Source organism: Nanorana parkeri, unplaced genomic scaffold (genome assembly GCF_000935625.1).
Source record: "Nanorana parkeri isolate BGI_ZX_2015 unplaced genomic scaffold, ASM93562v1 scaffold672, whole genome shotgun sequence".
NCBI classification, from domain to species: domain Eukaryota; kingdom Metazoa; phylum Chordata; class Amphibia; order Anura; family Dicroglossidae; genus Nanorana; species Nanorana parkeri.
In genome coordinates this window covers 408,891-432,944 of record NW_017306940.1, presented here as the reverse complement: position 1 = coordinate 432,944, position 24,054 = coordinate 408,891, and the positions used below count along the sequence as shown (strand labels likewise).

General features: G+C 40.5%; 1 protein-coding gene across 1 annotated transcript in view; it reads right to left on the bottom strand.

Moving 5' to 3' along the window:
• Positions 1-1,566: 1,566 nt before the first annotated feature.
• Positions 1,567-24,054, bottom strand: part of MAN2C1 (mannosidase alpha class 2C member 1) — a 36,827-nt gene continuing 14,339 nt past the window's right edge. Inside the window, exons 8-26 of the mRNA XM_018563544.1 lie at positions 23,275-23,385; positions 22,711-22,803; positions 21,490-21,606; positions 20,702-20,797; positions 19,022-19,167; positions 17,870-17,993; positions 17,670-17,791; positions 16,648-16,733; positions 15,185-15,355; positions 13,748-13,830; positions 12,643-12,737; positions 11,015-11,119; positions 10,777-10,933; positions 8,032-8,175; positions 6,553-6,662; positions 5,970-6,049; positions 4,033-4,178; positions 3,106-3,209; positions 1,567-1,756 (exon numbers count right to left, since the gene is read on the bottom strand). Of these exons, the coding sequence (XP_018419046.1) occupies positions 1,639-1,756; positions 3,106-3,209; positions 4,033-4,178; positions 5,970-6,049; positions 6,553-6,662; positions 8,032-8,175; positions 10,777-10,933; positions 11,015-11,119; positions 12,643-12,737; positions 13,748-13,830; positions 15,185-15,355; positions 16,648-16,733; positions 17,670-17,791; positions 17,870-17,993; positions 19,022-19,167; positions 20,702-20,797; positions 21,490-21,606; positions 22,711-22,803; positions 23,275-23,385 (2,208 nt within the window). The 3' untranslated portion in view covers positions 1,567-1,638. The remainder of the gene's footprint in view (positions 1,757-3,105; positions 3,210-4,032; positions 4,179-5,969; positions 6,050-6,552; positions 6,663-8,031; positions 8,176-10,776; positions 10,934-11,014; positions 11,120-12,642; positions 12,738-13,747; positions 13,831-15,184; positions 15,356-16,647; positions 16,734-17,669; positions 17,792-17,869; positions 17,994-19,021; positions 19,168-20,701; positions 20,798-21,489; positions 21,607-22,710; positions 22,804-23,274; positions 23,386-24,054) is intronic.

Genomic DNA, 24,054 nt, shown 5'->3' with positions numbered 1-24,054 from the left:
CATTGTGATAAACAATATTGTCGCTGCAGTAGTTTACTATGGCAAGTGCTGTTTGGGGGGTAAACAAAAAAAACAAAAAATCACACAGCCATAAAGTGCTTGTTTATTGCTCTCAAAAACTCAATTTTTTATTTTGCAGTTGTATTAGGTGCACAGTAGTAAAGAAATATTCACAGAGAACAAGCTCTTGTGAGAAGATCTTGTTGGTGATTGAGTCAAGGAACATCAATGGGCTTTATAAGGCATTGACACAAGAGCAATGACGATGTGCAGAGTTTAATAACTCATACCATAGCCTCTGGTAAAGTAAAGAAAGTGTGAAAAGAGATAAGTGATTTCTTATTCTACAAAGATATTCAAAATCGGATAGATTTGTTGGTACCCCTAAAAAAGATTATAGATAATTGGACCATAGTGATACTTCAAAGTACCTGTTTTCAGTAATTAGTATCACACAGGCCTTCAATCTTGTAATCAGAAAACAAAACAGATTATTCTGTTGTCCTTCTTTGATTCCTGATCTGAATCCTATCAAACATCAGTGGAAATAGATGAAACATGCAGTCTGAGGAAAGCGCCCATCAAACCTGAGACAGCTGGAGCAGTTTACTCAAGAAGAGTGGGCCTTCCATACATCTGCCGATTATCGTATGATTGCGGGATTTCCCGTGATTATCGTACGATAATCGCAAGGTGTATGGGCACCTTTATTGAGAGCTACAGAAATCGCCTTTTTGCAGTGATCGCCTCTGTTGTGCAACAAAATATAAAGCTTAAAAGGTCCCATCATTTTTGTCAATGCCATTTTCATTTTTTAATTAAAATGAAATGAAAATATTCTGTTTAATAAAAAAAATTAAAAGCAAATGCAGATTTTTATTAAATATGGAACAATGATGAATGACATTTACTTTGGTTAGTTTTAAGTTATTTCAGAAAAAAAATGGAGGGGGGGCGGGGTCCTTTTCATGTAAGGGTACCAACAAATTTCTCCACATATGTAAATAGACCCGATATGCAAAACGAGACTGAATAGCCAGAGTAAAGGTGCCCATACACTTTACAACCCTTGCAAGGCTTTTGTCTTGCGAGGTTTGCAAAGTAATTAAAAAAACGTACGATCTGCCCATCTTGGACAGGCAGATGGTACCTGCGATCATCGCAAGCCTGCCCCCCTGAGGGGCGGGCTTCCGATGACTGCAATGTTGAACGGGCAATGTACGCGTGCGCACACCGGCCCGTTCGGCAGTGATCTCTCAATCATGTTAAAAACTAGCCGAAAATCGGACGATTCTCGGCTGGTTTTCCAACATGCTCGATATACAAAAGTCGTGCGACCGTACATTAGAAACGGTCGCACGCATTCCATACACTGCACGATTCTCGTATGATGGCGGGATTTCCCGTGATTCTCGTACGAGAATAGTGCAGTGTATGGGCACCTTAAGAGGTGAAGTGTCTTAGAGGAAATTCACTTTGCTAGATCTTCAAAGCAGAGTTCTGGTTATAACTGGTGTCAGGTGCCCTAATCACCTGTCAGTGAAACAAACAGTGATCATCACACCTTTGGTCCTTTTTATAATCACATAATACATCAGTACAGTAATAGCTAATAATGTCCGCGATTCTCAAAAAAAGCTACCTCTGCAGCACAAGGAGTACAGAGAGCACTTTAAATGGAGTAAAGAAGAGCTTCACACATCGATCCTCTGACAGAACATTCTGCAAATTGTATGGTTGTTCAAGGAGGTCACACCTGAAAGGAACAAGAAGGTTATGATTCAGAAGATGTGGCATCCTTGTGCTGTGCTTATTGACTTAAAGATCACTGACAAAAAACAAGACAAACATTGCTTGCGATTCCTGGGCTCAGGAATACAGTAAAGCTGGCCATACACTGGTCAAATTTCAGCTGGCTCCTGTGAACTTGGCCAAAATTCGAGTTATGGGTAACCCTGCTGGCCCTGTGTGGTGCCAGGTGGAAAACTGTAGGCCGAACAGTGACTGCTGCCACTCAGCTGGAGTCCCTGGTTGGGTATTCTGGAGCGGTGGGTGCCAGCCATCAGAATAAAATATCCAGAAGTGCAGATAGAGATTTGTCTATCTGCACTTTATAGCAAGGATGGAGGAATCTGCTAGATGTCTTTTGGTCAGCTCGCAGCCATTTTTATCCACTGCTGTCATTGGTACCTGTGCAGTATCGATTAAGCTCTAACTTTGGAAGGCTGTCAGTGGTGCCCATCCTTGTGCATGCCGAGAAGGTAAGAAGCCACAAAAGGTCTGGTCTGAGATATGTTACATATATTATTCTAATGAGCAGGGTTAGGTGTACAAGGAACTTTCGTTCAGAATACTTTTTTTCCCTAAATATAGCACTATAACAATGGTTCCCAACCTTTTTTTCACCTGCGTACCACTTTACAGTCCATTTCCATTAATTGTACCCTTCGGGGGTGGAGGGGGGAGGGCAGTGGTGTAGGGAGCAGGACTATAAGCAGCACAAACACAGAGTGCAGTGCTGAATAGTGTGGTAGAACTGCACTAACAGTGAGAATGGCTTAAAGAGGTATAGGAAAATAAAACCCGAGTCTGCTCTAGTGCAGGGGTCAGAAGTGTGCAACGCATAGTGTGCAGGGGTCAGAAGTGTGCAACGCATAGTGTGCAGGGGTCAGAAGTGTGCAACGCATAGGGTGCAGGGGTCAGAAGTGTGCAACGCACAGTGTGCAGGGGTCAGAAGTGTGCAACGCACAGTGTGCAGGGGTCAGAAGTACGCAACGCACAGTGTGCAGGGGTCAGAAGTACGCAACACATGTAAGTAATGCTTAGAGTTCAGAAGTCAAAAGTATGTAAAGCAAAGAATGCCTCCAAAGCAAACATTCGACTGTCAGTGGGTGGTGCTCAACAGGAGGATGGTAAAATCAGATCACACTACCTTCCCGCCAAGGCCTGTGCTGCCTCTGTCTAGTGTCACTTAATTAGCAAGCAAGGATGGCACTGCCACAGCCTTTTTCCGTCATTATATACATTTTTTTAATGTACCCCGGTACATGTACTCAAGGTTGGGAATCACTGCACTGTGATCATTGTAAATTTGTCTATACTCACAAGAAAGCTTCTTTTACAGGGAGTGAAGTCTGAAGCCAGGTGTCCACAGTGCTCCCGTAAGCCTCATAAAACCTTACTACAAGAGCATCTGCACGCTTCTCAGCCTAGGAGAAACAGAGGAGATAACAGATAAAAAGACATTTTATAAGAACGCCATAAAATAATGATAATAATAGTAATAAATCCATAACTTTCACTTCCAGCACTAAAGTGAGACACCAGTCCAAATGTTTTTTCTAATTTTGGATAGAATGGGGAAGTGTTAGAACTTCTGTCAGCTTTTGTTCTGTATTTGTTTCCATGAATTCCCCCCACTTCCTGTCCCAGTGACCGTTCTATAGAGTAATACATCACAGGTTGTATTTAATATATTGTAGTACGTGTGCAATGTCTGCGAGTGCCATGTACAGAATGTAAACAGTAAACTGAAAAACAACGTAGCCTTGTGTGCTAAATTAATGCACACCATGGACATGGGTATAGTATGTAAAATACTCTGACCACCTCTCCCCTGCTGTGTCAAAACCACATATTGAGCTGTATATCCTCCATCCTGTGAGTAAGCCCATTCAGTTGCAGCTTGAGGAGTGTTATGGAGCATAAAAGAGAAGCGCTGCTTACTTGTCCATTCACACCGTTGTGTTTCAGGAATGCATGTTACATACAACGATGCCAAATGAAACACATGAAAATGCTCTCCACAATGTGAACATGTGTTTTAACAAGCTACAATGTGTGCCAACATGCATTCTTCTTGATTTGAATAAAAACGAATGTGCTCAAAAACAGACAAGCATAAATGCAGTATAAAGAAGGAAGATTATTATTAATTAGTACAATGCAGTAAGCTGTTGTCTGCAGGGAAGAGTTCATCCAAATCGCCTTGCAGTCATGGCTTCACAACAGCTTAGTGCTGAAAGGACTTACCAGTTTGACAGTTTCCAGCACCACTGCCGGAGAGGAGACAGTAAAAGCACTCCAGGAGTTGGGCTGTGTAACTGGTGATGAGGTCGTCAGAAGAGGAATACAAAAGTTATATGCACTTTGGATTACTCCTGCTTCCTGAAATGACCCTAGTGGGTACAAAGCCATAAAATGATAATCGGTTACCAGGCAAGCCAAGGCAGAATAGAACATTGTAAATTCAGTTCCAAAACAAAACATTCTGATTTCTCATCACCTCCTGGCTTGGTGGCGAACCAGAACACCTAGGACACAAACTAGCGTCCTCCCGTCACCCTAGGCTCAGTATACTGAGACGCCACAGTATACCGCAAGCTACTGCCCGCGGTATTCTGGAACGCCGCAGCTGAAGCGGATCCCGACAATTGTGTCCAGCTGCGTGACTGACAGCGCGTTTTGCCTATCTAGAGGCAGAGCCAGCTGTACCCGCCCCCTCCCCCGTCCGTTCCGCCAGTCAGCGCTGGGGAATCCAGCCCCTCCCCTGTCACGGTATGTGTTCGCTCACCTCCTGATCTACTGAGCCGACCTGTGACAGTCTCATTGTCACAGGTCGGCTAGAACTATGAGGTAAGTGAAAAGCACTCACCTCATAGTTCTCCTTTAATCATGCTTCTATCTGTAGAAATCCTTCAACAATAAGAACTGCAGCAACAACCAGAGGGAGTTCACAGTAGTGGGCCCTAAAGCTGGGACTGCTAATGCAAACAAAATGTATGTAGGCTGCTCCCCACCCAGATGAAACCAAGCTTTGTCTGAGCCCTCTATAGATAGAACCTTTTATTACAGTTCCAGTATGCTCTAAAAACTCTGGGTTGCTGGATTATTGAAGTTGCCCTTTTATGCAACACTACCCACCCTTTGTGCTGACCTGACTATGGTATTAGGAAAACTAAAACAAGTATGTTTTTATCTCTTTATAGCACTTTGTTGAAAATATAATAACCACTTTTTTGGCTTTGTGCAGAGACAATGAAGAACTTTGTGCTAAGCACTATTATCCTCTAAACTGACTACACAACATATTTCCAGTGTGCTTTTAAAGAATTTACACATTTATGTGGGAAATCACTTTCTAATGATAGGATGCCCATGGTTTTATCAGTGATATCCAAAGTAGAAGAATATAAAAAAAGAATAAGACTTGCGTATGGCAATTTCTTCTCCTCAACATGCCAAAAGTGAAGTGGTACATACATTTAGTATATTAATATTAAGCATTCTAGCAGCTATAGTTTATTTATTTTTTTCATATTAACCTATGCTGGGAGAAGCCCATTGCGGTAGGATGGGCTCCTGATCAATGTGATGATTGTGACACTTAATCACTCACTCATTGATAACATGATCATGAAGCCCATGAAACACCCCAGATGTTATGATCTTTTAAAGGGCAGGTGGAAAACCCACCATCACAGTGGTAACTCTTAACTTATCAGACAACTCGGTAGGGGGATTTAAGACAGAGGAACGGAACATCAAAGCAAGCTTCATCTGCCATGTGTTAAATGTCTGACAGAGATAGATAGACAGATAGGTAGATACATAGACACAAAGATATTTGGATACACAATTATGTATACATTTTTAGATATTTGGCTATACACATAAGTAATTATATTTATTAGATAGATAGATAGATAGATAGATAGATAGATAGATAGATAGATAGATAGATAGATAGATAGATAGATAGATAGATAGGAGTGTGTGTGTAAACAACAAATAATACCAAGGAGTCTGGGTTTAGGTTAGGAGATTAGCGAACTCCTTAAAGTGTCAGAAAATTAGATAATATAGATAACAGGTAATAACTGGATATTCAAGTAGCTCGTTTTGCTTAGAGTGCATTTTGTAATCAATGGTATGCATCTTTCCCCCCCCCCCAAAAAAAAGATACCTACTCTCATGAGGCATTATTGCGTAGGAAAACTCATGAAGTCCAACATCAGCAGTGGCATCGGGGGATTTTGGGGCTCTCAGTCTGGTTACAAAAAAGAAAACTATTCATCAGGCATGGCGTCAGATTCCTCGCATCACCTTTCAACATCTCGTGGAGTCAATGCCAAGAAGTATCGCCGCAGTATTGAAGGCAAAAGGTGGCCCAACGAAGTACTGATGGAGTGGTCATAATAATCTGGTCACTTAGTGTATATATAAAAAATAAAACTATCCATCTCTTCTTCTTTATAGCCATCTACCAGCTTATTCATGTCACTATAACAAGTTTACAAGCAATACATACAAATGTGGAGAGGAAGAATCACCACTTCATATTTCTACAGAACGGTACCCACTTTTTGTTCAACATTAAAAATCAAATCAGTTTTATTTACTGTGTAAGTCATTATTACATTGCGATAACTAACAACAAAAGAAAACATTTATAAACGCCGTATCCTCTAAAAGACCATTCATTGTACAGAACCACATACGTAAGATGTATTATGAGACCATCTACTTATAGATTTTAGAAATGAAACTTACAAAGAGAGTGTGAGAACATTTCCAAGTACAGAGCAACCGTATTTGCAGTCATTTAGCACGGCAACTCCAAAGCCAAACTCAGATAGGTCCATCCAGCGGTGAGCCCAAACCTGCAGGAGAAAAACATGGCTGAGTTGCTTTGTAGGATCATAACAGCAAGCTGAAAAATGTCATATTATGGCCATAAAAATGTGTCTTATGGGCTAACAGCCAAGTCTCCACAAAGAACATCAATTCAGATATCCAACATTAGGTGAGAACTGGTGATGGATGTTGCTTGGGGAAGGGGCGCAGGGGTTTTGTTGCGGTGGTGCATGTCAAGGAAGGGGTGGTGTGATTGCTGCCAGTACCTCTGGCTCTGTCCAGCATCCCACCCAGCTCACTGACGTCTCCGATTGCCAGAAGCAGGCCGGGGTACCAACAAGAGTGTCTCACTCATCTCCTGGCAAGCAGTGACCAAGAGAAGAGTCTGGCGAGAGAACTCTTAGGCAATCACATCAGGCTGCCTCATTATAGGCACAGCCCTGCTTGGCATTAATAGCAAACAATTTCTATATGACAGTTTGTAATGGCCAGAATAATGGGCAAATATCAGGCCTCTCTGTTGGAAGATCAGTATTCGTCTGCAAATTCATATTACTGGTAAATGGTAGCTACTGCAACTAAAAAGATCTACTACAGGCATTTCAAACTTAAGTTGGGAGAATGGGCCACAAAAGCAGTCACATCTTCATCCACGAGTTTCACATTGACAGATATCCTTTTATTACAGCTTGAGGATATTGCAAGTTAAACAATTGATATTGTGAGATGCTAGTGAGTGAAAATACTGCAGCTGCCTTTTATCATGGAACTCTTTCTGCTTGTCTGTACTACCATCTTATACCATTTCACAGATTCCATGAATAAAAAAAGACTAATTATACTCAAAGAGGGAGGCTTAGAGAGCTCCAGGGCAGTGTAATCCCCAATACCTTGTTGAATCTAAGAAAAAATTCACTGCTGTTTGTACCTTCCATACGCCCACCACCTTTAGACAGCCTTACTGCTGCTCCATGCCGTCAACGACCTTCACACAAGCGCTCTATAGATCTATGTATGACACTCTAGTTTCTTCCTACATTCAAAGTTTCTTAACTTTGCAGTACAAAGGCCTGGTCTAGCATTCTCTGGAGCTGCAGCCGCACTGACGATTGTGCCCACCTACACCCTGGGAGACACCACTTTCCCTGTCATGTTTTTTTGCCTGAAGTCGCAGCCACTCTAGTACCCTGTATGCCCACCACCACGTGTAGACCCATCTGCCTGCCAGTCCACCTAAAGCAGGTCACAGAGAAGGTGCTCAAGGACCACAAGTTTACTGATCTACAACAAGGTTAAAGGTTAGATATAAGAGATTGTTCCCTGACCATAGATTGTGGCAAGGATACAGTACATAGATCATTTTATTCTACAGCTTAAGAGAGAGAAGGGTCATACCTCATATCTGGCCCAGTCCCAAGAAGTATTGCGATGAGTGGGTCTCTGCAAGTGCCCAAACTGGATCTCATAAGTAGCATTTGAATTGCGAACGGTGGTCGGAAATTCAACTTTTAAGAACCTATGAGCCTCGTTCCATGCCACCTATTGTAAAACATGAAGCAAATAATCAGAATAGGCAGAATAACTAATCACACACTTATAGTATACTATAGGAAGATATAATTTGTCAACATTTTGCAAGTTATGGAACAGTGTTATCAACAGCTTGATATTTGGAAGCCCTCTACAACCCCCCCAAGATAAATTCATTTTTCTATTGTACCCCCTTAAGCTATGCACAGCAATTATCCATTCCACATAATTGTATATTATTATTCAGCATTTTTATAGTGCCAACAGTTTGCGCAGGACTTTACAAAATGGAGGGAGACAGTACAGTTACAGTACGAAATAAAAACAATAGTGTGCCGAGCTAATAACTATACATGAACATATCAAAGATAACTGATGTGTGAATAAGCAATGTGAGTCACGTCCTGGACTCTAAACATATATGAATATATATGACATCTAAGTGTAAATAATCTATAAATCAATGAAGCCCAGGGTACAAAAGTTCATAAAAGTGATGAGAACACAGAAACAAATCCACATTTTGTGTTCTCATCACTTTTATGAGCTTTAGTACACCGGACTTCATTGATTTATTTATCTTTTGGACAGATTATTTACACTTAGATGTCATATATATCATATATGTCCAGAGTCCAGCACATGACTCACATTGCTTATTCACTGATATTGCTTTATTCACATTAGTTATCTTTGATATGTTTATTTATGTATAGTCATTACCTCGGCACACTATTGTTTTAATTTTTTCACATTATACTGGTTATAATTATAGTGCCTAGAAGCTCTCACTTTGTTTTCTGGTGCAGATCTTTTTTGTTAATAACAGTTACAATACCATACAGGAGGGTTAGGAGAGCCCTGCTTGTGAAAGCGTACAATCTAGTAGGAGGGTCTAGTGACACAAAACGTATAAATTGTGTGGGATGAGCTGATGGAAGAAGTAAAAGTACAGTTATGTGGAGGCAAAATGGGCTGCTTCCCTGAAGAGATGAGTTTTCAAGGATCGCCTTAAGGTGGACTAGAGTAGGAGATTATCGGACAGATTGGGGTATGGCATTCCAGATCATAGGAGAGGCTCTGGAGAAGTCCTGGAAGCAAGCATGTGAGGAGGCATACACAAGTTCCCAATTATTATTAATGCCTACACCGGTAAGTTTTACGTAGAATTTGTGATTTGCCTAAATTCTAAGTAAAGTAAAAGTTTACAAGTAAAAGTCTACATTGCAATTGATAAATAACATACTATAAAATAAAACATCAGTCAGAAATAGGGATGAGTTCGAGTTCGGTCCAAATGTGAGTTAGTCAGAATTTGGAAGAAAGCTGTTAGTGCCAGCCCAGTTAGCTGGGGCATTCCCGACCTGCAGATGCACATAAAAAAAGGCTCGGAATGCTGGTGACATCATTGACCTTACATGGCCAAAGTAAGATGTATTATTTTTAATATTTTAGCATCGTATTTGCAGGGCTCAAAATGTAATGTCCTGAGCTGCTAGCCAGGCCTGAAAAAGTTACTCGCCACCAGTTGCCCCTCCTAAACCCTACCCTGGACTTAACTTGACGCAGAGTACAGAGATCAGTAACAACGCATAGTGCAGAGGTCAAGCGGTTTAAGTCCGAAATAACAGGGACTTACAGTGCACATGGCTGACCTGATTCAGGTGCCCTCTTCTTCTCCTGGAGGTGTCCTCCAAGTCCATAGGAAAGAACAGGCTGCTGTGTGCAATCAAACGCAGCACCTGTCCCTCCGTGAACGGCCCGATACGCCCTTGCACGCTACATGGATGTGTTAGGCCCGAATTAACGCTGTGTGAATGAGGCCTAAAGCACACATGTATGTGACTGTGGGAAAGGAGAAGGCCTACTAAACGGAGTGCACTCAATGAGCCAGGAACGACTGATACTGTTCATCAGATAGATGCGTTTGTGTGTCTACATGTCGGCAAAACTCCTTTACTGATCACGCTTGTGTATGAATCAATGATGTAACCTGATTGGTTGCTCTCGACAGATCTGCAACAGATCCTGCTCTCCATCCTCTTTGCTCCAATTAAATGCAGCAGCTGGCGTACACACACTTACTGGGATTGGATACTTCGCTCCTCTGGGATAACTGCATCCTTGCCAGCTCCTGGCATGCTGGGAGTTGTAGTGCTCCAGCAGTTACACATAAGATGGTCATGTGCAAGATGAGGATGCAGGACAGAGTGATCCCAGAGATTGCCCTGCACCTTAGTGGAAGCAGGCAGTGCAGCTGCCCCCTCACACCACTGTCAGTGTGTACAGCCCAGAAGCCGTCCTATGGAATACCCCTGGAGAGAAGGGCCCTGCTCGGGCTCTCCCTCTTTCTGGTATGTGTTATTTGTGTTGTGTTACCATTGACAACAGTCTGCATCATGAAGATTAAAAATGAACCTGACGAATGTTCAAAAAAACACATTCTAATTCATATCCATCTGTTGTGGATGTTGTGCCAATTCTTCTTATTTTAATTGTTTTCTAAAAAGGAAAGACTGACAGTAACAATGGTTCACCTGGATATTCTCCATAAAATAAACAGTGTTATTACACAGTATTTAGGTGTCCACCTTGATTTTTTTTATGTACCTTAGTGTTAAATCGAATGTATGGGGCTTCAGCTTCCAGGATTATTTCTTGTACTATTGAGCTAGTGTCACTGATTTGCAGAGTGAATGTCACAACTCCTCTTAATCCTCCACTGCTGCTGATCTGGAGTTTATTTAGGAGGTTGGTTACCGGTTTCCTGCCATCAAAACATCAAATGTGAAAGGACAACAAATGTAGACATTTAAGTCTGACACTGGAATCCATTACTTGCATTTACCTGGTTTCCAGGTGATAGTCCATCACATCCCAAGCATCCCAGTATAGAGGAATGTCATCAAAAATCACAAACTGATTCCCGTAAGAGTTATGTGGAATGGATTCTCTGAAAAAATAAACAGTTAGTATGCAAGTTTAGTTTCTCACCACTCTTTCCAAATTGGAGGCTTACAGAATCAATACTTGTGGGGAGATAATAAAACCGTACGTAGCCTACACAGCAAACATCTCCAGTTTTCTGCACACTTTCCACCAAAAAATGCCAAAGCACCAGACAGACCCAGACCAGACCCAGGTCATGCTCGCAATGCACCTACCAACCAGCTCCAATTGTCTAATTGTTGCTGCTCTATTAGGTAGTAATGCCATCCTTCACACTAAGGGGCGAAGTAAGAAACCTCAGAAGCTGTGCATTAAAGAGCAGCCTGAGTTTTGTGATGCTCAGATGGTCTACAGTGGACCAGCACCAGTGTGCATGCACCTGGAGGTGTCTACTGTTCAGGGTAAATAAGGCTTTATAACATTTTTTTTAACTCTACAGGTTTGCTTTAAGTACAAGCTATTGTATATGAAGGAGATATACATTTTGTTTCCTGTTATTTTTTTTAAATAATTAGGGAACTTCTTAATACTTTGTTCTGCATTATAATAGCGATCATATTTAAAACACTGGGCAGTCCATCTCTCCTCTTTCGGAAGCCTTGAGGAGATTGATGACATAAGCAGGCAGTTTGCAGGTGTAAAATCTTAGTTTCTGTACAAGACAAGAGGAATACACTTTCCATAACTTTGTATGTGAATATACTAAAGAATCCCTGAGGGAAGCTTTCATGTGCAAACCAAACTGGTTTTACCCTAGGGACAGAAGGTGTGAAGACCACAATTGCCCATGTAAAGTATATGGTATAAGGACACAATTTTGGGTGCTATTAGAAGGTGTGAAGACCACAATTGTCCATGTAAAGTATATGGTATAAGGACACAAGTTTGGGTGCTATTAGAAGGTGTGAAGGCTGCAATTGTCCATGTAAGGTATATGGTATAAGGACACAATTTTGGGTGCTATTAGAAGGTGTGAAGACCACAATTGTCCATGTAAAGTATATGGTATAAGGACACAAGTTTGGGTGCTATTAGAAGGTGTGAAGACCACAATTGTCCATGTAAAGTATATGGTATAAGGACACAAGTTTGGGTGCTATTAGAAGGTGTGAAGACTGCAATTGTCCATATCGAGTATATAGTACATGGACACAATTTTGGGTGCTATTACTGAGAAAAGCAATTTCTTTAACCACGCTTCACTACAGCACAAAGGTTACAATACCTTGGCACTGTAGTTTTGTTCATAAATTGCAGTTATAAAACTGGGCCAACACAGTCGAATTTGAATAAACTAAATAAACCAACAACTATATAACTTGAGGATCTATTAAGGGTCAGGGGAGGCAACCTCGACACTCCAGTTGCTGTTGAACTACAAATCCCACGAGCCACTGCAAGACTCTTAACAGCCACAGGAATGACTACCAGAGGCATGATGGAATTTGTAGTTTAACCACAGCTGGAGTAACAAGGTCACCTGCGCCTGGGATCTATTTCAATGAGGGACTTATTTAGGTCTTGTACCTGTTGCAGGATAACAGTTTCAGAGATGTCAAACGTCCCATAGAGTCAATGCTGGCAGCAAGTATTTCATTCTTCATGATTACAGAGCCATCATCCTAAAGAGATATCACACGTATAAATATATGTTTACTCAGAAAGTGGCCTTTATGTATGAAAAACATAAAAAAAATAAACAAAAAGTGTTATTGTTTCTAACCTGGGCAGTAAAAAGTGACAGTTGGAAGGAAATTGGTAGCTCCGGGCAGCAATATACTTTGTCTACAGCATTTTTCATACATGATGAAAGCAAATGACCAAACAAGTATTAAGTAAACATACCAGACCTATCTTAAACTACAATGATTTCTATGGGAAATTATACAATCTTCCTTACTTCACCGTGATGCGACATTCCTCTCTCATATCACACCGACAAGAGGCATGGTTTAAATGTTAAGTCTGAATGCAAGGCAGATAGAATACAGAAATGATTGCAGCTCAGCTCTGAATTAAAAAATACCTAATTAAAAGGATTTTTTTTAAATACAATATAGTGTATATGAATATGATTTGGTATTAGCCTTTTGCAGTCTCTGTATAGCAGAGTTTAGACCGGGAAAAGAAGAAGCAGCACAGGTAGCTAATCAGTTGTGCTGCACTACAAAGAGCATGTGGATAAGGTGAGAGGGCAGAATTGAAGAAAGATGAGCGTATTGCCTGGTGCTTCTCCTTTCATTGTCCAGTCACAGGCTGGGGGAGAGATGTGACCTGTTACTGTTACCTAAAAGCAGCACAAACAAAATCAGGTTTCATGCCATGCCAAACAGTGCTGCGCTCTGTGACTGAGCTGTGTACATCTCAGGATTAGAAGGACAGAAATACAAATCCTTTGTTATGCAAAACAGTTCCCATACAGTATATGTATTTCATCTTGGTATTTAGATGTTTGTCTGGAGTTCAGCTTAAAAATACAGTGAGCTCAGCTCAAAGTCTTTGTAAATCAGCATGACATCTGTGTGGGAAACCCATCAGTATTATAATCAAGTATGAAAACAGAAAATGATTTTGCAGCTTCTCACTTACAAATACTTTGTTTTGAACTATTATCTTCTGGATCTGTATATACCTGCATGACAACTGTCACCGGAGTAATAGGATTATTATTCTCAGGTATCACAACACAACCCATACTGGGCACCTTCACAAGACCTTGAGAAAAGAAATCGTTACATCGAGTAATGTACACAGTATACAGATATAACCACAAAAAAAAGATTTATGATATGAATAGTGCAGGACAGTTATTTGACTGCACAGGGTAAACAGGTCATAATTTTGCAGATCTAGTCCAACAAGCTCACTACAATTATTGTATTTGCCAAACCCCAACAGATTAATTCGTACAAGACTCTAGAGGAGGCAGTTAAAAGATTCACAAGACTTAAGGGATGCTATATACATTTTCCATCTAGCATATCGCTGGACAAATGCCGTTTGCAGAGCACTACTGCTACTAGTTGGTGTTAAGCACAGGAATTTCCTATGCACTACGGCTTCATCTTGTGGCACTAGTGTCGTGCAAATCGACATTCGCCCAGCTGCATGCTGAACGGAAGATCTATATAGCAGCCCTTATTTACAGTGCATAATTGCTAGATTATATCTATATTAGTTGGTGTTTACAGTGTCTTTGCTTTACACAGACATGATTCATTCTGATATAAACCACTTGTGTTCAGAAGGTATAATATGCACACACCGATCAATAGAGAAACATTATTGCTGGCCACCTTTCAAAAATGCTAGTTGCCTGTTGGTGACCTCAAGACTTCCTAGTCAGACCCAGAACAAGCATGCAGCAAATAAAAATCAAAAGAGCAAAATTATTTTTCTTGTTCCAGGTAGGTGATTCAAAGTACTGAAGCTGTGAGCCAAAAGGATATACCTGGAACATCCAGGTATGAAGAAGCATGCGCCAGTATTGGGCCAAACAGTACTGTTACATGAAGAGTCCATAGCCCGGTGTAAGCTATGACTCCAGTAACTTGTAGCTGGCACAGGGCTTTCCTTTGCTACTTGCAGTTGAATGTAATTGTGGGGAAGCAAAAGTGAAGCAAGTATGTGCTGCTGGGGAGGGCAACGTTTAAGTGACCATGTTGTTTTAGCCTGCATGGGTACACCACAGGTACATGTTAATCTATGCAGACAGGAAATGAGCATTGCCCAATTGGTCTGTTTTCACTTGAAACACCTTGTCCCGCTTCTAGTGTTCCCTCTGAAGCATTGAATAATCTAAAGCCATATTATGAAATGTACATATTGAAAAGAGCAGTTTGCAACATGAGGGCTACATTGCAAATTACAATTTACAATGAATCAGTATTTTAGAATCAGAGAAGAGAAATAGCATTTTATATATTTGAAAGGCTTATAAACCTATAGATGCATCAATATTAAACATTCTTTAATTATTTCAGAATGTGGACACAAACTTGATTTTGCTCATGCACCGTAAAATGTTAATACAGAAGCAGACTTAGTCTAATAATGGAAAGGAATTTACCTAATTTCTGCTCTTCTAATGATCCTGGCATAGATATTACTTCGGTGCGCTCCCAGGGCAAAGTATTTATTACTGTCACAGCAGGACTTGGTGTTAGTTGGGATTGGGGCGAAGTTCTAAACAAAGATTGTATAGCTTCATCAAGAAGTTTGGCTCCTCCTGTTCGGATTTCTGTTGACAAACATTTATAATATACATCTCCGTAAAATAAATTTTAGTTCTTTATTTTATTAAAGAATACATGAACCCAAACTCTTAAACCAAATATAAAACTTATAAATATATTTTTCTTTTTTTTACACCTCTTGGAGACCAGCCACTGCATATAAACAGCCAGCCTGCTGCCCTATTGTTCCGTGAGGACATTTTCATATGATCTCCCGTGCTTGTCCGTGTGCTCACAGAACCAATAACTCATTAGGGCTGTAATATATAGAAGGTTTGGAGTATTGTATGTGATGCCCTTTTTTGACCAACTCATGATTTTAAATATGACAGTTTTCACTGATAAAGAACCTCATGCCCGATAAAGAAGTCTAATCTGTAGGGATGCACAGATACCGACACTAGTAACTGTATCGGGGCGAATACTGAGTATTTGGGCAAGTATTCGTACTAATGCTCCGATACCGGAACTTCCTGTCAGAAGGGTTCTCCGTGACCGGCAGTGCCGAGGCAGCATGGAGCCGTCTTCCTTTCCAATCAGGAAGCCAGGCGGTGGGTTATGACCTGCCTCCCGACTTCCTGTTTGGCTAGGAAGCAGTCTTCACTTGTTGCTAGGCAGCCTGGCCAATCAGGATGCCGGGCTGCCTAGAAACAATTGAAGCTGGCTTCCTAGCCAAACGGGCAGCTGGGAGGCGGGTCATGACGTGCCGCACAGCTTCCTGATTGGCTAGGAAGCCCGCTTCACTTGTTGGTAGGCAGCCAGGCTTCCTAACCAATCAGGAAGCCTGGCGGCACATCATGACTCACCTCCCGGCTTCCTGATTAGTCAGGAAGCCGTTTTCACTTGTTTCAAGGCGAAGCCAGCTTCCTAGCCAATCAGGAAGCCGGGAAGCAGGTCATGACATGCTGCCCGGCTTCCTGATTGGATAGGAAGCCTGGACCAGTCAGGAAGCCGGATGGCACCTATCACCCAATCGCTGGGCTTACTGATTGGTCAGGAAGCCAAGCAGCCTAGGCAAGTGAAGCTGGTGTTCTTTTGATAGAACACTGGCTTCCCAGGCAATCAGAAAGCCTGGTGACGGGTCATGATCCGCCACCCGACTCTCTGATAATCGGGGCACGCGGCACCAAAATTGGTACTCGATACCGGAAAAAAGGTATCAGTGCCTCCCTACTAATCTGTATATTGAAAGCTGGTATCTTTATAATATGAAATTAGCAAATAAAAGTTTTAGTCATGGATAAGACGGTACAACTTTATGCAGGTCTGTAAAACGACACAGAACATATCAACTTACCTTCATAATAGTGCAGTGCATCTTCCACTACTTGCTGGATACAGCTTCCTGGTAGGACATCATGGAACTGATTCAACAGCAGTAACCTTAGTAGAAAGCAAGTATAGAAAGCAAAGATAATGGCACAGACCTATTTACTTCTCTTATAGCAAAGACTGTACATGATTTTATGCAACACAGCAATGAAAAATCCTACAACCAGTTTTATAAAGGTTTTGCTTTAAAGTAGTATTCAACGCGCAAAAATGTTTTCAATTATTCCAGATCAAAACAAACATACATTGCTTTAACTTTTTGCCCAAACACTTATAAGTATTAGCTGCTTCCAAGTCTCTTAGCTCAGCTTCCCTGAACTTCCTCCCAGTACAAGATCACAAAAAACAGAGCAGACTCCAGCAACATTTAATCTACCAGCTTGGAGAATAGAGGGCGAGGGGGAGGGGAGTAGCCTGATTTGCTGTGTATGTGGAGACACACACAGCTTACTAGCACACACAAGGGTGACTGCATAGCACTCTGCTTGAGAAAGGAGTCACTCTAAAGCAGGAAATTGGGGCCAGTGCTCAGGTGACCAGCTGATTCTGCAGGAAACTAAAACTCTGAAACATCAAGAAGCAGCATCTTTTTATGTGATTTCATCAGCATTTGAAATAGCTTAAAATACTTTTGAGTTTAATATCACTTTAAGGATATGACGTTTGGCAAAAGCCTGTCAGTTGGACCTGTTCTGTAAAAGCCACAAAATTGTGGGACTTAAAATAAACAAAACTCCAATGTACCAATTATTAAGTGAGGATACCTCTGGCAGTCTTCTGCAGAGCAGCAAGACCTCAAGCAGCAGTTTTTTCAAGAGATCACATTTTGAGTATCTTTCTAAACACACATTTTCATTTAGCATTTATTTATAATCTTGTAAATCTTGTACTAAATACAGTGGCATTTTTCTGTGTTTGGAAAGAAGACTATTTTGTATTATTTAAGCATGGCACAAAACTATGCATCCCAAAAACAGTTTGCCATACCTCCAAAGATGCTGAAGCTTAGAAGTTGGATAGACAAAACTCTCATCTTTAGCCCGGGCAACAGAGCTGAGGAACTCCACATTATGTAGCAACTGCTCACATTGCCTGTTCCCCTTCTTGATCTATAAATAACAAACAAACACCAGCTTATATCCTTGCTCTTTTTTGTAAAATAATAACATGCAACAATAATGGTATACCTGTGCCTGGGTTGTGTAAGTCCCATTGTGCAGCTCCAGGAAAAGTTCTCCTACCCAGGTGCAAAGCTGAGAAGTGTTTGTCTCCAAAGCAGAGAAAAACTGGTCAGGGGTAGACAGCTGCACTCTGCAATACAAAAGTTAACAAAGTAATATAATACATAAATATTAGAGATGTTCAGATACCAAGTACCGTACTCGGTACAAGTACAGATACTTTTTGAGCTCCAAGAGTAGACTAGAGAAAAACTCAAAAGTTAGGAGGCCGCTGTCATTTGTAAGGAGCACACGGAGCTCCTGGGATTTATACATACCTGTTTTAACGTATGGGGTTTTTTTTGTAAATGTATATTAGGGATGCACCTATATTAGGGATGCATTTTTTCCAAGTACAAGTACTGATACTTATCCAAGTCCTCACAGATACAAGTACTGATACATTTTTGTTTATTGCCATGTGACAGTTTTTCTAAAACATTACAGAGTAATGATTTCAGGACAGTGGTGGAGCGCCAGAGCCAGGTCCCAGCTGCAACCTCTGCAACCCTGGTAGTTCTCGTGAAAATGCCAAGTATCAGCACTGGTATCTGAACATCCATAATAAATATACTGTATGTACGCTACAGTTAAAGAAGAACCAATATATTAGTGTGCATTCATGTATATTAATTCATTTTGGAAATAGGTGCAGGTTGTTGAAATTTTTTCCATGTTTCGGTTAAGGGATTTCACTTCTATTTTGTGTATGTGAAATAGATTATATGTTTCATGACATATACAGGGTATGTGTTGTCTGACTGTAATGTGTGTGGCTGCTTAAATATTTAACAGTTTTACCTTGCAGTGGTGGACTCATTGCTTTAATTCTGCATACACATCCTTAGATGCTTGTATGAGTTTTCTCTATGAGCTCTAGTTTCTTTCCTAAACCCAAAATAACAGCTTATCAAACTGACTTCAAACCAAATTTGCCCCCAGTGTGTGTGCGCTGTATAGGCATAGCAGGGAGAGTGTAATTTCCCTCTGAGACAGGAACTAATGTGAACAATTTACTCGGAAAGCGCTGCAGAATAGGTAGATAATGCATATTTGAGCAAATAAACGTCTAATGAAAAAAAAGACTTTTTAATTTGATTAATTTTAACTTATTCTGACCTGGGCAAGCCATCTGTGTCTTTCATCCTTTTAAATCTTCCCAACATCTTTTCAGTAGGACCTCCACCCCCATCACCAAACCCAAAGAGGACAATGCCAGTGTTCACACGGCCTTTATCACGGTTGTTTCTGACGGTTTTCAGCATCTGAAAAATTGTTTATTTCACATAGTGTAAGCATTTAAATCAAGTAACCCTAATCAAACCATTTGTTTAGTGTTGTTTAAAGAAAATAGGGATAACAGTGATTTGCAAGAACAATTACTGTATAATTCCCTATTTCCTTATTGTGTTTTTTGTGCAAAGATGAAGCTGGTTCTCTTTCCAGCAACTCACTGGTTTGAATGTCATGAAAATCTGCAAATTTTCCGTTCCACTGGCGAGTGAAACCCAGAATTGAGGTCTGACCACAGTATTTCTGTGAGGACTGCAGTACCTGAATGAACTTGAGCCTGTTTAAGATTGTGAGATATGTTTTTAAAACCCCAACATAAAAAAAACAATATATTTATCAAAATTAATGTTTTTGCTAGGGATGCACCAATACTCGTACTCGCCCAAATGCTCCGATACCTTCCACGATACCTGAACTTTCGGTCAGAGGGAGATTTCCTATGACCAGCAGTGCTGCGAGGGAACATGGAGCTGGCTTCCCGGCCAATCAGAAGGCCGGCAGCAGGTAATGACCAGGCTGTTTGGCCTGGAAGTCTGCTTCCCAGCCAATCAGCATGGAGCCAGCTTTCTGGCCAATCAGGAAGCCTAGGCGGGTAATGACATGCCGCCGGGCTTCTCGATTGCCCGGGAAGCCAGCTCAATGCTAGCAGAAGTACCGGTATTGTTGAGTACTAAAATATAAATATCGGTACTCGTACTCGATACCGGAAAATTGGTATCTGTGCATCCCGAGTTTTTCCTGATATGTACTTAAAAGCTATGGTATAACCTTTTTTTGCCATAGTTCTCTTCCGGGTCACAGGAGGACATAGACTAACACACCATAATTCTCCTTTAACCACTTCAAGATTTTAAACATAGGAAATATGTGCTAAAAGCATCAAAGCTTCTAGGACATATCTCCTAGATCCTATTCCTCTCACCTACCACTATTACCAGCAATTACTGGCTGTCAAAACAACAGCTGTGAATTGCCATGCATTACATAGCAGAAGTGGCTGTCAAAATGCAGCCACCCCAGTGTAAAATGACACCTGTAGATAGTGTCACTGAGTTTTACAGTGTAACAGTTACTGTTTCATTCAAATGTAGATCAAAAAGTGTGACATTTGATTAAACAAACCTTACCAGTAATAAAATAAAATGTATTTCTATTTAACCCTTTATTAACCCAAATCAACCCTAAATAACCCCTGCCATCTCCCTTTAGCTATTATTTTTCTGATATTTTTTTTACCACTAATATAATTGTTGCACAAAAGAAAATCTTTATTTTGTCCCTAAAAACAATGTATGCATTACTATTGTTCAAATTAATGACAACGTTACCACCAAACAGGCCCATAATGTAAATGTAAAAACTGCTTTGGTCCATATGGGGGTTTGAAGGTATGAGAGTCAAAGTAGTTAGGCATTTCAATGTTCCAAACCTAGCTACATCACCGCTGTCAAACTATAAAGATATGTACACGGAATACAAGCATTACACGGAAATGAAGCAACATACCTCCTCCACGGTGCCCTTCATTCCATAGGACTCCCCTGGAGGAAAGTGAGCTAAAACCTTGGAGCCATCAATTCCTGCCCAGTGAAAGGTATGGTGCTGCAAAAAGGCACAGTGCTGAATATGAAAACCCATAAACCCAATACAACACAAAAACACAATAACATCATTTTTATTTACTTAACATCCATTGCTAGTCATTTACACTAGAGTTTGTGATGCTCATACAATCCAATCATTAAACGCCTTGTGTTCTTTGAAAAGAATACAAGATGTTTTATGAACGCAGTGGTTGAGAGTGTGTGACCCATTGTGATTGCTGATTTCCAGCCCCGACTGTCCTTCTTATTGCCGGAAATTCAGGGGTGACATCACTTGCAAAGGCTGCGGGTACCTAAAATGTTTGAAGAAAGAAGCAGCAGCCACCAGTGGGGCACATATTATTAAACGTATCTTTTTGGTACCTAGGTAATGTCCAAATAAAGTGTTAGCCCACATATGAACTTTAATGTAGAGTAATGCAATATTGGGTCATGCCCAAAACACATACATGGTTTTCTGTATGAAAGTGCCAAAAAGAAAAACAAACAGTCTGTGTTGCTGCACTGAAACCAGATTCTGTAATTTTGTAACTCAATCATCCAACATTACAGGTGAATGTCATTAGTTGTTATGGGCAACACATTTTTTCTTTTTATTGTGCTTGTGAATATAAATAAGTCACATTTTTGTTAACAAGTAGATATATATGACTTTCTTTTAATATGACATGGCACCACATCATGACTCACAGGAAAAGCATTGACCAGACTCCAGCTCAACTTCTGAGTCAGGAAACGGTGGATCCCACAGCCGTTCATCAACTGAGGCAGCTGAGCAGAATATCCAAATGTGTCCGGTAACCAAAACTAAAAGAAGCAAGAAGCCTAAAGAAACAGAAATCTGATAACAGTGGTAAAACTATAGAAAATGTCACAGCAGTGTTATACTAAAGTGCAGTGAGCCTATGATCATTTTATACTTCTAAACATTCTGGGTAATTAAGAAAATAAATCCATAATAGGATGTTTTAGGTTACTGCATGATCACTTTGCTACAGTCAATTAACCCCATCTCTAAGGAGGACAAAGGAGTGAAATGCAATCTCAACCCTAAACAAACACATAAATTGCTGGTGAGTTGAATGACATCAGTTACTTAAATATATAACCCAGTCAAAATGTAAATGTATGCTTTGAAATGGATACAGTGAAAAAAGCCTACTTGTTCAGTACACCCAACCGCAGCTGTAGTGCCCAAAGTCATCCCACTGCCTTTTGCTGCTAATCTAATGATTTAGAAACTCCTTTTGCTTTCTAGGCTCTTATTAGCATCAAATGTGTCCTGGGGTCTAAATTCAACTGGAGAAAAAGGAAATTGTTCAGCACATATTCAGGAAGTAGACCAACCTAGCCAATACGAGAGGATTTCCCTGGACTCTGGCTGACACTCAAATTTAGGTGCATTGAAAGGTCTTTGATTTTAGCACAGCTGCTATTTTTCCTGGTGGCCATAAGCAGTTCATTGACGGATTTAATTACTGAAATTGCTCTTCAAATCTTTCGGGGAATATTTTGGTGAGTTATTTCTACCAGATTCCTAGCAGCATCAGGCTACAATGTAATTGGAAGATCCAGCTGATAAAGGATGACACCTTTGTTATGACCCAATGGAAGGAGTCAGTCTACTGCAGGGAAACATTGCCACTGGAATCCCCAAGAAATGTATGAAGCTACTTGGTGATTAAACCAGTTTTGGTTGCGATTGGTCTTTAATTTATTTCATATTTAAATTTAATCTACCTCCAATTAATAGCATAAAACTAACATAAATATCTACAGAATGTCCCTTCCTAGAAAATTGCCAATACTGTTCAAACTATAATGTGTAAACACTAATATTTAGAAACCTTCAGGCACAGCCATGCCAACATTCCACATATCAAGACCACGTTTCCATTACACGCATCTAACCTCAGAGCACATCTTGCCAAACTCCTCCTGGAAGAAGTGCTGACCCTGCAGGAACTGGCGCACCATTGACTCACCGCTGGGAAGGTTTCCATCCTATGGGACAAAGAAAAACAAATTATGGCATCCTCCAAAAACAGAGTAAAGTCGAGTTCCTCATTGTATATAAAATGTAAGCAGTGATCAGACATACCAGTACATATGAGAGTACCATTATAAGCGTGTTTCCCACCTTTAACAACATATCTCTATTTATAGAGAAATAGGACATGCTAGCACTTGGAGTACACAGGTTACAATTTAGAGGCTGTAAAAGTACTGATAGTAACCTAATAAATTCAATGATATTGTGACATTTAGCGACAGAGAAGTTCTAGGTGGTACTTTTACACAAAAAAAATATATGATCTTAGAAAAGCTCTTATTCTGTTTACAGGTCCGCTTATAAATGTTTGCGTCAGGCTTTTAGGATTATATTCTAGTATATTATTCATAGTCTAGTCTAGTATACTTATTCTATACTAGACTAGACTATGAATAAAGCAATGAGAAAATATGTGATTTTACCATTTCCACCCATGTGCCACCAACAGGAATGAACTGACCACGCTTGACATACTCCTTAATCTGTGAATATAACCCAGGATAGTGTGTTTTCACCCATTCCAGCTGCTGGGCCTGTGGAATTAGAAATGTATTAGTAATTAGTATTGGCTTGATACACATCACTGCACATTACACTTCTTTATATTATATTTTGATATATTCTAGGAAGTGCCATGACTGTTGTTACTGACAGCTGTCTTCTAAGCTATCATCTTACCAACCATTACAAAGTCACAGTGTAATTTATTCTACTAACAGTATTAGTGGCACGATGCTCCATACATGCTAACCAGCGACATGAGCACATTAAAACAATACTACAACAACAAATAGCACAAAAACAACCAACACTCTTCTTTTGCTCTGGATAGAATAAGGAAGAGTTAAAGTCACTTGTTTATTGCCATCTGTATGCTCACTGGTGTACATCCTTTATTTCTTGTCCCAGTAACGGTGGTCACCATGACAGGAGATCTCTCCAATTGGGACACAACCAGCAATAGAATAAAAAATGTGGAATGTTTAGAACCTCTGCCATTTTTTTTCCATCCTCTGCTTTTTCCTTGGGGTAATTCCCCTCTGTTCCTGTCTTACTGATAGTGGTCATGACGGAAGATCTTCCAAATACAGAGAGTAACAAAAACCTGGCAGAGATTCCAAACCTGCCTTACTACATTCAATACCCCCCCCCCCACCAAAAAAATATCAGTTAGCCTTTAACCCCTGCTTACGGCGCCCCCA